The following is a 13,579-nucleotide window of genomic DNA, read 5'->3' as shown; positions in this document are numbered from 1 at the left end:
AACCACTTCTCTCCAGAAGAGTGACTCACAAGTCTGGTCCAGGCCTTTTTATAAAATCAGCTTTTAAAAAACACTGTGTTGTTTTCTGGTGACTGAGGTAATCCATAGATGTTGAGGGGTGGCCCCTGGGGATGTGACCAGGAGGAAATCCTTGTCTTGGGTGCTGTGGCCGCTGCTCTCCTCAAATGTGAGGCTGCGCTGCACCCCAAGGGCAGGGACTGTGATGTGTTGGCTGCTGGGCTTTTGCCGGGCGGGGGGGGGCTATAAAAGTAACAGTCTTTTTTCTGGGCCAGAATCTGGACAAATTGAAATGTAAAACAAAGGAGCTGGAAAGTTGGAAATTCATATGTCGCCTTTCTAGAGCTTTTGCGAGTGATTGGAGGTGGAGGTGGTAGGTTGCACTTGGCGATCTGGGGCACTGACAACACTGAGCATCAGTGGGTGTGTGGTGCTCTGGTCCCTCATTAGCTGGAGGAGGTACAGCCCTCTCCTTTGCCTTTCCTGGGTCCCCACTTAGCCTACACAGCCACCAGCCTATGCCTTCCTGCCACCAAGACCTCAGCTCCTATAGGCATCCCTTCTCTGTAGACTCTTCACAGGAGGAGGCTCATTTTTTCAAGGCTGGCAGGAGAGGGTGTCTGTGGTCAGGAAGGAAGGTCCATGTCCTCCTTGAATCAGACCCGCCCAGGATCATTTCCCCTCCAGTTAACAAAGTTAACTGATTAGGTACCTCAATTCCATCATCAAGACCTCTTCACAGTTGCTGTGAAATAACCAGATCATGGGCAACAGACCTGTCACATTCAGACTTTATGGCCACACTCAAGGAGGGAAGATTTATATGATGTGTGGATCACAGGCCAGGAATCTAGGGGCAGTCTTGGAATTAATTCTGCCTCCCCAGGTGGAAGTAATTACACTCCCCTCCTGGGTCACGAGAAGAGTCTTCTGCGCCAATGGGAACTCGGTGCACGTGTCTCCTCCTTCCTGCCTTCATGCTGAGCGCATGAAGTGCAGGCACCCAGTAGCCATTTCTTAACTACTCTGTGTCCTTTCTTACTCAAATCATCTCAACTTTGGCCTGATTGCTGGTATTTTTCTCTTCAACTAAGTTAAGAGCAAAAGATGTTGGAAATAAGCAGGAGAGTGTAACAGCACAATCCATTATTGTTTCCATTTTGCAGGCTATTTTCAGGCAGTTTGATTTGCAAATTTCCATCCCTGTGAATTTTCTGGTTTGAGACTGCTCTGGAAAACATTAACAGGGAAGGACAGGTTGCAACAGTATCTCCCAGAGTTTAGCAGCTTTATTATTGCCAGCTTGGGACATGTGTGTGCCTGTGTGCATGTGTGTGTGTTCCATGTGAGTACACATCAATATGCTTGCATGTTCTGTGTGTGGTGTTATGCATATGTGTATACACTGTGCAATGCGTATATTACTGTGTGTATATGTGTGTGCACATGTGTGCATGCATGTGTATGCACTGTTGCTGTGTGCATGTGTATTTGCTGTGTGCACGTGGTGTATGCACTGTTGTGTTGCTGTGTGCATGTGTGTGTATGTACTGTTGTGTGCATATGTGCACATGTTCATGCATGAGTGTGCATGTGCATATGTGTGCATGCACCATGTTGCTGTGTGCTTTTGTATTTGCTGTGTGTATTACATGTATATATATGCACATGTGTGCATGTATACAGTGTGCATGTATATATGCACTGTGTTGCTGTGTGCATTGAGCGTATGTGTGTGCATGTATGTGTATGCACTGTGGTGGTGCTATGTGCATGTGCATCTGTGCACATGCATATGTGTGCATGTATGCATGTGCATGTGTATATGCTCTGTGTTGCTCTGTGTGGGTATGTGGATGTTCATTTGTGTGCATGTGCACATGGATGTATATGCATGTGCACATGTGTGCATGCACTATGTTGCTGTGTGCATGTGCAAGTGTGTGCATGCACATGTGCATGTATGCCTGTGCACACGTGTGTATGCACTGTGTTGCTGTGTGCATGTATGCATGTGTGTGCACATGTATGCGTGTGTGTGCACTTGCATATGCCCTGGGTGTATCATCTCTCATGTACCACCTCCTCTTCCTGCAGTCTGCTGTGGAGTGTAGTGGCCTCCTGAGGACCCTCCACGGCCTGGAGCAGGTGCATTTGAGGCGATCTCTGGCTCTGCAACAGGAAGAAGACTTTGCCAAGGCACACAGGCAGCTGGCCATCTTCCAGAGAAATGAACTGCACAATATCTTCTTTACCCAGATAAAAAGTGCTGTTTGCCAAGGGGAACTGAAGCCAGAAGCTGCTAAAGTGCTGCTGCAGGATTACTCTGACATCCAGGTGAGGCCTCAGATCAGGCCGGCGGCAGCGGGAACCTAACTTTCCTGGGTGGTGCCAGTGAGTTCTCCTCTCCTGGAGTCAGTTCTCTCTTCCTCTCGTTGTGGACCTGTGAGCTAAACACCTTTTCCTTCTGCCCTTGAAGTATGAAGTGTGAAGCACAGTCCTGGGATTCAAGCCCACTTGGATTTGAGTTCCAGTTCCCCCAGATGTCAGCTCTGTGAATGTAGGCAAACTGCCTGCCTTCCTGCAGCCCCAGGTTCCTCTCCTGTAGAATGGGTATAATAGAGCTGAGGCAAGGAAAGCCTGTGTTTGGCACGATATACCTTTAATACACATAGCAATGAAAAATACGTGTGTGTGTGTGTGTGTGTGTGTGCATCAGCATATCCCTGGGGTTGGCATCTGCATCTGGATATGCCCCGGTGACTCTGTGTATGTTCTTGTGTGTCAGCCCAAGTGTGAAGATTATCAATCCAAATGGAATAAATGTCGTTAATGACAGCCAAAAGTTTATCCAAGGCCATCACCATTGCTGTGGGATTTCTCAGCCCTGCATGGGGTACTTTATACGCACATGTGCACACCCAGAGTGAAATTGCTGGTGTGCAGACCTGCAGCAGACCTCTGATCCTGGCACAGGCCTGGTGGGTGAGGGCTGTGAGGAGCAGGGCGGTGCCAGAGGAGACAAAGCAACCATCCCCAAAAGCCTCTTGCACGTGAGCCTTCCAGGGTGAGAGCGCAACTCTCGGGGCGCCCCGAGCATGAAGAGGACAAGCCAGCCTTTCCCTTTTGCTCCAGGTTTTTCCTACTCAAACCTCAGTGAGAGTGAATAGAGTAAGAATCCTAATCTATCCCTAGTTAGGCATCCACACCCCAAGGTATCACGTAGGTATTGATGGGTTTTGCAGTCAGTTTTTTTTCCTCATGATGGGCAGTGGCTGGCTCTCAACACCAGGCATGCGAGCTAGGAAGAACGTGGATTGTTAGTAATAATGGAGTCAAGAATGAGACTTCCGTGGGTGATAATGGTAGCCTGGCACAGGTGTCTTGGACTCTAGCTGCTGGAGTATTAGAAGATGTCAGCTGTGCGTCTCCTTATGTCATGGGCGCCAAGTCGGCCAGCAGTTCACATGGACTGTTTCATGGAGAATACAAGTATTGCTTCAGTGTTCCTGTTTTATGGTTTCTGTTGCCAGTGAGTCAGGGACACACCATCATTCAGCCACATCTGACTGACCATTCCGCCTTTCACTGTCTAGACAGGGCACATTCCCAGGTGTCAAGAACTGGAGGTATCACAGCTTTGGAGAGAAAACTCTCTGTGGCATCACCTGTATCTTGTTGAACAGAGCATTGATCTGCTTTGTGACCCATTGCAGGGTCGGTATTCTCATGGATGGGAGAAGACAGCAGAGCCAGTCAGTGGGATAATGCCACTTAGGCTAATGTTTTATTTACTGCTGCTCTAATTATTATGCCCCTGGTTACAGCTGCACTTTGGAGCAGCTTACTATGATGTTAGCCACAGGTCCTGGAATTAGATTACTGATTTCAAATCCCTGCTCGGCCATCTACCAGCAGTGCAATGTGGACTCAGTTTCCTCATCTGTGAAATGGGGATAACAGTACTGTCTCTCTAGATTAAGTTAAATAAGGTGAGAAACACTCTGAGCCCAGTGCCAGGCCCAGAGAATACACCCAGGGTAAGGTAAGTTATTACTGTCTTGTGTTTGGTTGGGTTTTGTCATCTTGTCGTCTGTCCCTTCCACAAGTGTGAAAGTTCTGGGGGTCAGGGCTGATGGCTGATTTATCCCAGAATGTCACCACCTGTGCTGGTGCTATGTTTTAAGAACCCCATGGGCAAAGGCTGAGCAGCTGCGTGAGGTTTGCATCCCCTTTCCTAGGGCAGTAAAGTTGTTTGAACAACTCCTCACTCTCTAGGTCTAGAATCCACTTTTCCAAGCTCTCATTTCTTATTAGTATATAATTTTCTTCTAAGCTTTTGTTAAGGGTAGGCCTGTTTGGGTGCTAATCCTCGTGCTTCTGTGCCTATGTGTTTTCTTTAGGAAGGAAATGTATTATTTTATATGTCTAAAAAGAATATTCTCTAAATTTTAATTAGGCATATTTTCTTGATTTTTTTTAAACAGGAGAAATTAGAAGAGCTGATGGATTTTTTCCAGGCTAGTAAGAGATACCATCTAAGTAAAAGGTTTGGCCACAGGGAGTACTTGGTTCAGAACATGCAATCATCAGAGATCCGTGTACAAGGCCTTCTGAGTGCCGCTGATGCTCAGCTGACCCTGTTCATCCAGAAACATGAGAGGTAAGACCCAAAAGCCATCCCTGATGGTGTACATGAACCACCTTGCCCCACTGTCCTCATCAGAGACCATCTATTACCATTCGGTCAGTGAGTGCCTGGTCACTCCTTACTTTCTCCTTAAGAAGAATTCTCTAGGGGCGCCTGGGTGGCTCAGTTAGTTAAGCGTCTGCCTTCAGCTCAGGTCATGATCAGGGGGGAGTCTGCTTCTCCCTCTCCCTCTGCTGCTCCCCCTGCTTTTGCTCGCTCACTCTCTCTCTCTGTCAAATAAGTAAAATCTTTCCTAAAAAAAGAAGAATTCTCTAGTTGTAAGCACCCTTTGCGTTTGCAGAATCTTAAAAACATACGTAATAGTTGAGACAGCCATCCATTGAACCTTCCATGTGCCCATCATTCAACCTCAGTGGCCAATCCTGATGTCACTCGACATGCTCACCCGGAGTTATTTTAAAGCAAATAGCCAGCGTTTCACTGAGAGATCAGTGGTGAGGCTTAGGTGAGCTGTGTAATGAGAGAGCCCGCTTCTCCTTGAGCTTGGCCACTCTGCTGGCTCTTGCATTCACCTTGGGAGTGAAGCCTAAATACACCGACTCTTGACTTGCATTGTCCATGTATTTTCTCTGCAGCCCCAGGGTACCACGTGGGTGGTGGTGATGCAGGTTGGCATCAGGGCAGCCTCCGCCCCTCTAAGACATTTCTTCCCAGATTGTCTTGGAGGCACTTAATTGCAGACAATGACATTTATTCTTTTCAGTTATGAGAAGCTCTTAAATAAATAGATGCATGACTCCAACGTTGTCTTTCCCAGGACAGTCTGTGGTTTTGTGAGTTGATTGTGCTACCTTGGTAATTTTATTAGGACTCTGCGGCTCTCTTGCCCTATTTAATGAGGATTCTATGAGGTGCAAATTATGTGAACGCTTGCTACCCAAAGATGCTAATGAATTTGTCACTGCAGTTGCTTTGACATTCCTGATTAATTTTCACTCAAGTGAAAGAAACAGTTCCTTGACTTGAATTGAAGCACCCGACAGCTGGTTGTACTGTTGTGAGCAGTTACCAGGGATGTGTGGTTTACTTCTCATTTTTAAATTCTATTTTTAAAAGTTAGTACAGGGATACCTGGGGGCTCAGTCGGTTAAGCATCTGACTCTTGATTTTGGCCCAAATTGTGATCTTGGGGCTGTGAGATCAAGCCCTATGTCAGGCTCTGTGCTCAGCTCAGAATCTGCTTGAGATTCTCTCCCTTTCCCCCTCAGACCCCCCCCCCCGCCCCTCTACCCACCCATGTGCTCGCTCTCTCTCAAATAAATACTTTAAAAAATCAAATAAATTAGGAGTTGGCACAGACTTATATTTCTAAATTTTTTTTTTAATTTTTTATTTATTTATGATAGTCACAGAGAGAGAGAGAGAGGCAGAGACACAGGCGGAGGGAGAAGCAGGCTCCATGCACCGGGAGCCTGATGTGGGATTCGATCCCGGGTCTCCAGGATCGCGCCCTGGGCCAAAGGCAGGCGCCAAACCGCTGCGCCACCCAGGGATCCCCAGACTTATATTTCTAAAGTGCATATCCACCATTCATTCATTTACTTATTCATTCCTTCAAGAAGCTTCCGCGGACATTTACTCTGTGCCGAGCAGGGAGCCCACCCAGCCCCTCAATGCAGACAGATTGGGAATAGCAGTGGTAATCGTGGTAATACCAGACTGTGTCAGTCAGGATTGTCCAGAAAAACAACCAAAAAGGTAGAGAGGAGGGATTGGCACAGGTAATTACAGAGGCTGAGGACTCCCACCACCTGCCATGTGCATAATAGAGACTCTGGGAAGCCAGCAGTATTGTTCGGTCTCAGGCCAAAGGCTTGAGAACCAGGGGATCCCAGTCCGAGAGCAGGAGAAGGTGAGATGAGACAAGAAAAAGGAAAACCTTTTGTTCTATTTGGGCCCCTACTGGATTGTCTGGTGCCTGGTCCCCACTGAAGAGGATGGTCTGCTTTACCGAATTCCCCTGATTCAAGTGCTCACCTCTCCTGGAAATACCCTCTCAGGCACACACACCAGACACAGTGTTTAATGTGGGTACCCTGTGGCTAGCCAGCTTAACGTGAGGGATGAACCCTACACAGTATTTCCTGCACTTACTTCTTGGATTTTGACGGATTTTGACAAGCCCGTCACCAGGAATTCCAAACCCATCTCCTCTTGGCAAGCCACACCTGGAGCGCCACTTTTTCCCAAAACTCTTGCCCAGTCTGCCCAAACAGGCAGCTTCGGACAATCTTTCTGTGCATGTCTGGAGTGGCGCCGACACCCCCACTTACCGTGTTCTGGGAACGTCTTAGCTGCCCGTTCTGCTCCTGCTCCTTCAGGGGAAAGACTTTCTGACCAGACCAAAGGAATAGAGAGCTGAATGTCCAGCCACAGCAGCCATTGGGCTGAGGGAGGGTTTGGAGAGTGTGTCAACGCCTCCATGTCTCTCCTAGAGCAGGGTACCTGGATGAAGAGCAGATGGAGGCGCTGCTGGAGCGCGCTCAGACGGAAGTTTTTTCCATCAAACAGAAGCTGGACAATGACTTAAAGCAGGAGAAGAAGAAGCTGCACCAAAAATTAATCCTTAAGAGAAGACGAGAGATGCTGCAAAAAGTATGTAAGCCATTGTACCATCAATGCTTTGGGTGATCATCCTGAGCTGCCACCAGGCGCCTGGCACCACCGGGACTCTCCCTGGGAGAGCTGGGATCCAGAGCGGTGCTGGGCAGGGTCACCCCAAGCCACATACGGAGAGTGACAGAGGTTGCTAGAACACACCCTCCAGAAGGTTCTGTGGGTCCTGTCTGGCCTCGGCAAAGCAGCAAGTGGTGGTGCGCTGGTCCTGTCTGTCTGCACTGGGAGCGAGGGGGAGGTGGGAGTGTAGAATGACCACAGGGGGAACCCTGATGCCCACAGAGGGCCTACTCATCCCTGTAGCCAGTGTCTCATTTATCCTTACGTTAACCTCATGAGGTCACTATTACTGTTTTCTCCTTTCTTTTTTTGTTTTGTTGAAGACACTGAAGTTTAGAGAGATTATGTGTGTCAGTTCGAGTTGACTGGGGGCTTCTGAAGAACAGATTTATCTGCCATAGCTCAGGAGGCTGGAAGCCAGAGGTCAGGGTGCCAGCATGGTGGGCTCCGTGAGGACCCTCTTCTGGGCTGCAGACGGCCGGCTCCCTGCCATGTCCACACATGGTAGAAGGGGTGGGGGAGCTCTGTGGGGCCTCCTTTGTAAGGGCACTAATCCCATCTACAAGGGCTCCACTCTTATAACCCAGACACCCCCCCAAAGGCCCCACCTCCTGATGCCATCACATCAGGTATTAGGTTCCAAGGTGTGAACCCTGGGAGGGATGCCAATATTCATATCGTGGTGTTAAGCAGTATGGCCATTGGCCAAATATCTAGGAAGTGGTAGACATGGGGTTGAGCCCAAGCCCATGTGACTTCAATCCCTAACCCCCTCTGCTATTTGCCCACCTTGGGAGAGGCTAGACCAATAGGGAGATATGAACATGCATGCTCATGGGCTCACTTCACCCATAAACTGAGTCCTGAAGAACCGATCTGCTCTGATGTGTAGGAGGCTGGGATGGGTGTCACAGGTGGTAGAGAGGCATCTTGTTTAAAGGGAAGTGCTCTTGTAAGAGTCCACTGCTGTGCTGGGTGACACCGAGGCCTTGACCAACTAGAACGGATGAGGGGGGCGGGGGCTGGAGGGAGCTGGTCCGAGGGGGCCCATCATGCCAGGCTGAAGGTTCAGTGGGGGACAGTAAAGGGTCTTCAGGAAGAGAGGGACACAATCAGATGTGGGATGCTCCATTTAGGAGCAGCCTGTGGGGTAGAGATGGAGGAGCCTGGAGGTGCAAACCCATGGGAGGCCCTAGTGCTTAGGGTGTGGGACCTGATCAGAGCGTCAGCACTGCCCTGAACATGGCAGGACAGGTCCAGAGGATTTCTGAGGTGTATGCACTAATACTTCGTATTGTCTGGCCCCATTCCAGATGGAGGGAAAGGGATGCAGATTCACATTTTAATTTGATCCCTAGAAACTCTGCTTTTTATGATTAAGTTTTGATCCCAACATAAAGCCAGGATTCTCACCACCCAATCCTTGACCATCACCTTGTCCATCTCCCCCGGCTAAAGGATGACATCAGTGGGGCCCAAGGCCACCTTTCTCTCATGATCTGGCCTGATTCAAGGTTAGGATCTAGAAGGATGGGTGAACGGCAGAGACTCTAGCAGTCCTCTGTGAGTATCGTTTCTTGCTCCTGCTTCTGATCAGTCTGTGAGTAGCACAGATGTAGGATGTAGCTCCACAGAGGCGGAGGTTTCCGCCGTCTCCCTGGCACAGAGGACAACTGGTAGGTGCCTGATGGATGGTGCTAGAATGGTGACACTCTTTGGCCACCTGGACCATCCCATGTCCTCACAGAACAGAACAGAGACTGTCTGCAAATGCTATGATAAATACCAGCGCTATGGACATCTTTATGTGTGTCCACATTTCCTCCTCTGCCTGTGTTCTCTCCCTATATCTTAACCTGCCTAGCCTGAGGTGTGACCTCCCTCTTGGGTCTCACGGGATCTCCTTCCTGAAAGGCCTCCTCTGACCTCCTCATTTAAATTGTCTGTCACAGATCTCAGGATGTTTTTTCCCCTTATAAGCTCATAAGCCCCAGGTCCTTGGTCCCCAGGACACAGAATGATTGCAGACATTCATTCACATGAACGCTGTACTGGGCCCTCCTCTCACAGCTACACACATGCTAAATGACTCATGCAATCCTCACAGCTCCTCTGTGGGGTAGATCCTATCATTGGCCCCGTTTTATGGATGAGGGTTAGATGTTCCTCATCTTGTCCATGGAGGAGCCAGGGCTGGAGCCCAGTGGTCTGTTCTTGGGTTTTTCCTGCCCAATAAATGTGTGTTCAATACACATTCAACAAATGGAGCCCTCACTGTATTTTGGGTTATTTTCTTTCTTTCTTTCTTTCTTTCTTTCTTTCTTTCTTTCTTTCTTTCTTTCTTTCTTTCTTTCTTCTTTCTTTCTTTCTTTTTTTCTTTTCTTTCTTTCTTTCTTTCTTTTCTTTTCTTTTTTTCGAGAGAAAGCAAGTGTGAGCAGACAGGGGGTGGGCAGAGGGAGAGAGAGCATCCCAAGCAGACTCCTCACTAAGCAGGAAGCCCAACATGGGACTGGAGCTCACGACCCTGAGATAATGACCTGAGCCGAAATCAAGAGATGGTGCGCGCTCCACTGGCTGAGCCCCCCAGCAGCCCTATTTTGGGTTGCTTTCTTAAGGATAGTTTTCTAAGTGTGAGGTGGTTGGGAGAAGACCGCTAGCACTCTGCCTCCACCGCAGGTTTCCATGGGGTTTCCCAGAGGCCTGTGCATGCAGGGGCTGTCCCCACTGACTTGTCCTCTCTGAAACCCCTCAGCACAAGGAACAGAGGAAGGAGCAGCTGTCCCTGGGGGAGGCCCTCCGAGCTGCCGAGGACGCCAGCCAGTACCTGGGCCAGTGGGGGCACCTGTTAGCGGAGCATGGCGCCGCACTGGAGGAGCTGCAGGAGCGTCTGGACCAGGCCGCCCTGGACGACCTCAGGACCCTGACCCTCTCACTGTCCGAGAAGGCCACGGAGGAGCTGCGGCGCCTGCAGAACTCGGGGATGACCCAGGAGTTGCTCAAGCGCAGTGTGCCCTGGCTCTTTCTGCAGCAGATCCTGGAAGAGCACAGCCGGGAGCTGGCAGCCCGGGCCCGGCAGCTAGAGGCTGAGGAGAGGGACAGGGACCAGGAAGGCGTCCAGAGCGTGCGGCAGAGACTGAAGGACGATGCTCTGGAGGTCTCCACAGAGGAGCAGGCCGAGCTGAGACGCTGGGAGCACCTGATCTTCACGTGAGCACCCTGCATGTGCCCTAACTCTCCCCTGCCTGCCCCGAGGGAGGGTCCTGGCCTTGCCTGTGGGGACAGCGGGCACTGCACCAGCGGAGGTTGATGTCAGTTCCTTAGCCCCATGAACTCGCGGCCCAGGGGAGGGGGCCACCTAGGGTCACTGTGAGCAGCCAGGGTGGGTGGGAGGCAGGCTTTGTAGCAAGAAGACAGGGAGGGGCCCTGGGTCCCACGGGAGGATGTGACTGGTGGGGAGCTGGGACCTGCTGCTCCTGTATCAGCAGAAACTGCATCTGGTCCCCGCCAGCAGAAGTTCGGCTGATGAGGGGCCTTATCCCTGGGAGCAGAGTGGGGAGGAGAACTAGCAGTGAGGCCATTCCGAGCCCACGCAGCTGTCAGCACCGTGTGATGTTGGGCCATAGTGTGAGGCCTTACCCTTGCCCTCTCTTCACTGGCCCCTTCCCTCATTTACTGATCTGGTGCTTGGGTTCATTGTTTCTTTTTTGATTAGAGAACCATATAATGACATCTGTCTCTGAGTAGGATGTAGGGGCCACAGCTGGCTAACTGTCCTGGTGTTGTGACAAGAAAACATTGATAAGTGGTACAGCTACTGTTTTTAATGACAGAGGGGTGGGGCATCTGGGTGGCTCAGTGGTTGAGCATCTGCCTTTGGCTCAGGACGTGATCCCAGGATCCTGGGATCAAGTCCCACATCAGGTTCCCTGAAGGGAGCCTGCTTCTCCCTCTGCCTGTGTCTCTCTGACTCTCTTTCTGTGTCTATCATGAATATAAATAAATAAAATCTTAAAGAAAAAATGATAGGGTGCTGTGGAAGCAGTGAGGCGCAGCTGAAGTCACATGCCAGAGCTCCACAGCCCTGCCCTTCCTGGCAGCATTTGTCAGCTCTTGTGTGGATGAGATTGGCGTGGCCCAAATGGGACACCTTTTGTGGTGTAACAGAGATCGACAAAGCTTTTGGCAGTCAGTTGAGGCTGGCTGATCAGATTGGAAGCTGAAGGAGCTCCAAACAGGGCTAGTATGGGGGCTCTAGGGAGGAGTGAGATGTGGCCAGTATTGACCAGAATGCCTAGATTTGAATCCCAGTGTCACTGCCGAGTGTCCGAGTATAGGAGAGTTACTTAACTTTTGAGCCTCATGTGTCTTGCTTTAAATGGCAGAACTAAATCATTTAGGGTGCTTCTAGCATCACGCCATACTATCAGGTTGGTGACAGGTGAATAAAATATTTTATAAGAAGGGGTCAGGGGGTAAGTGCTTCTAGTCTTGATTCACTGGCTTGGTGATTCCATCAAGGAACCAGTCCTGACGGTCTTTCTGCTTCAGTATCCTCAGTGTGCCCCCTTGGTGTTTGGGCTCATCCCCTCATGGTTTTAGGATGGCTGCTGTGGCTCCAGGTATCACACTCATCATCTCTTTTTAACATCTGAGGTATCACCTCATCTGATACCATTGGTTGGGACTAAACCACAGGCCCCTGCATAAACTATTCACCAGCAAGGAGAATGAAGGACCATGACTGTCCAGACCAGGGGGCTGTACACTTTGTAAATGAAGTGCAGATAAGTGTAATCTCTGAGGGCTACAGGGTTTCTCTTGAAACTACTCAGCTCTGCCATGGTAGTGAGAAAGCAGCTATAGACGGTCTATAAACTAATGAACTTGACTGTGTTCCAATAAAACTTTATTAACAAAAACAGGCCGGGGACTGGATTTGGTCTGTAGGCCATAGTTTGCCAATTCCTGCCTTATACCAGTTGTGGCATCCCCTGGGACTGTGAGGGATGGTCCTGTCCCCAACATTGTCGGAGGGCAACCCTTCTACACAAGCACTGAGCTACTAGGAGTAAGGAAGTAGCTCTGGGTTAGGTCGTCGGTCATGTCTAACAAGATGCCACCTTCGCAGCATCGATGAGGGAGTGCATGAGTTAATATATTTAAATCTTTTAACATGACCCTTGATGTGATTCGTAAGTAGTAGCTGCTGCCATCATTCCTGTGCTGGGAGCTCAGATGATCAGAAGGAGAGCAGACACCTAAGGAGGTGATCATGACAAAGGAAGCACGGGCAGGTCACCGTACCGGGTACAGCGGAGGGTCCGGATCATTGCCGGGCTCCCAGGGACATACACTGTGTGTGTGCCAGCCACCGACCTGGTACTGGGAGCCAGAGATGAGCGGGCACAGGGCATTGGTGCTCTGCTGAAAGGGGGCAAGACCCAGGGAGGAGCAGCCTTGATAGGAGGTCCTGGTCCTTATCTGGGTGTGACATGGGGAGACCAGTGTGACTGGTGTGAAGGAATAAAGTTGAGAGCCATTGCCAGTAACGCAGGGGAAGTAACCAATAACCACCATCTACTCAGTCTGTTTATTTAGAGCAACTAAGTCACTGTGTCCTTCCAAGGACACGGTTGTACCCCTTTGGCAATGGCAGAAAGCCTCTGCTCCCTTTCCCAAACAGACCTTCCAATCAGTATCCCTTAAAATTGCTTTTCCCTTCAACAAACCAACCAGCCAGCCAACCCAGAAATGTAAGCAAACAGACAGACCTGAACAACCCGTTCAAGCAAAGAAGCAAACAAAACAGAAGCCCATTTAGTATCCTGTTCTGAGTATAGACACCTTCACAGTTTAAGCTGAACCTTCGGCACAGCGTAATCCTGAACCAACCCAGAGCCCTGTTTCTTGGCACAGGTTGCATGGACAGGAGTGTGCAGGGGATGCTGTGGGACGGGCAGGGGCAGCAGGAGGGGAGTGAGTCCTTTCCAGCCTATCCACCCAGCCAGTCCACCTCCCCTCTCTGCTGGGCCAGCACGCTGGGTGCCGGGCATCAGTGGTCCCTCCCACCTGCCCCCTTTGGGGACACCGGTGCCAGAGCCTCTTCCTACCACACGCACCCTTCCTTGGCAGTGACCTCTGGTGGAATAGGAGCTGCCTGGCTTCAACCATTTC

At 50.1% G+C, this 13,579-nt stretch overlaps 1 protein-coding gene across 4 annotated transcripts in view; it reads left to right on the top strand.

Annotated features, from left to right (window-relative positions):
- EVC2 (EvC ciliary complex subunit 2) overlaps nt 1–13,579 on the top strand; it is a 128,066-nt gene that overhangs the window by 76,000 nt on the left and 38,487 nt on the right. For all 4 annotated transcript variants that reach the window (XR_005987446.1, XM_041753326.1, XM_041753323.1 and 1 more), the window contains exons 11-14: nt 2,116–2,355; nt 4,506–4,681; nt 7,165–7,324; nt 10,158–10,612. Coding sequence is in view for 3 of the 4 variants with exons in the window: in XM_041753326.1 (XP_041609260.1) it covers nt 2,116–2,355; nt 4,506–4,681; nt 7,165–7,324; nt 10,158–10,612 (1,031 nt within the window). In the remaining variant the exon portion in view is untranslated. The remainder of the gene's footprint in view (nt 1–2,115; nt 2,356–4,505; nt 4,682–7,164; nt 7,325–10,157; nt 10,613–13,579) is intronic.

Source organism: Vulpes lagopus, chromosome 4 (assembly GCF_018345385.1).
Source record: "Vulpes lagopus strain Blue_001 chromosome 4, ASM1834538v1, whole genome shotgun sequence".
In the NCBI taxonomy this organism is placed as follows: domain Eukaryota; kingdom Metazoa; phylum Chordata; class Mammalia; order Carnivora; family Canidae; genus Vulpes; species Vulpes lagopus.
Note: the sequence above shows the minus strand (reverse complement) of the source record. Positions and strands in the feature narration are given on the sequence as shown.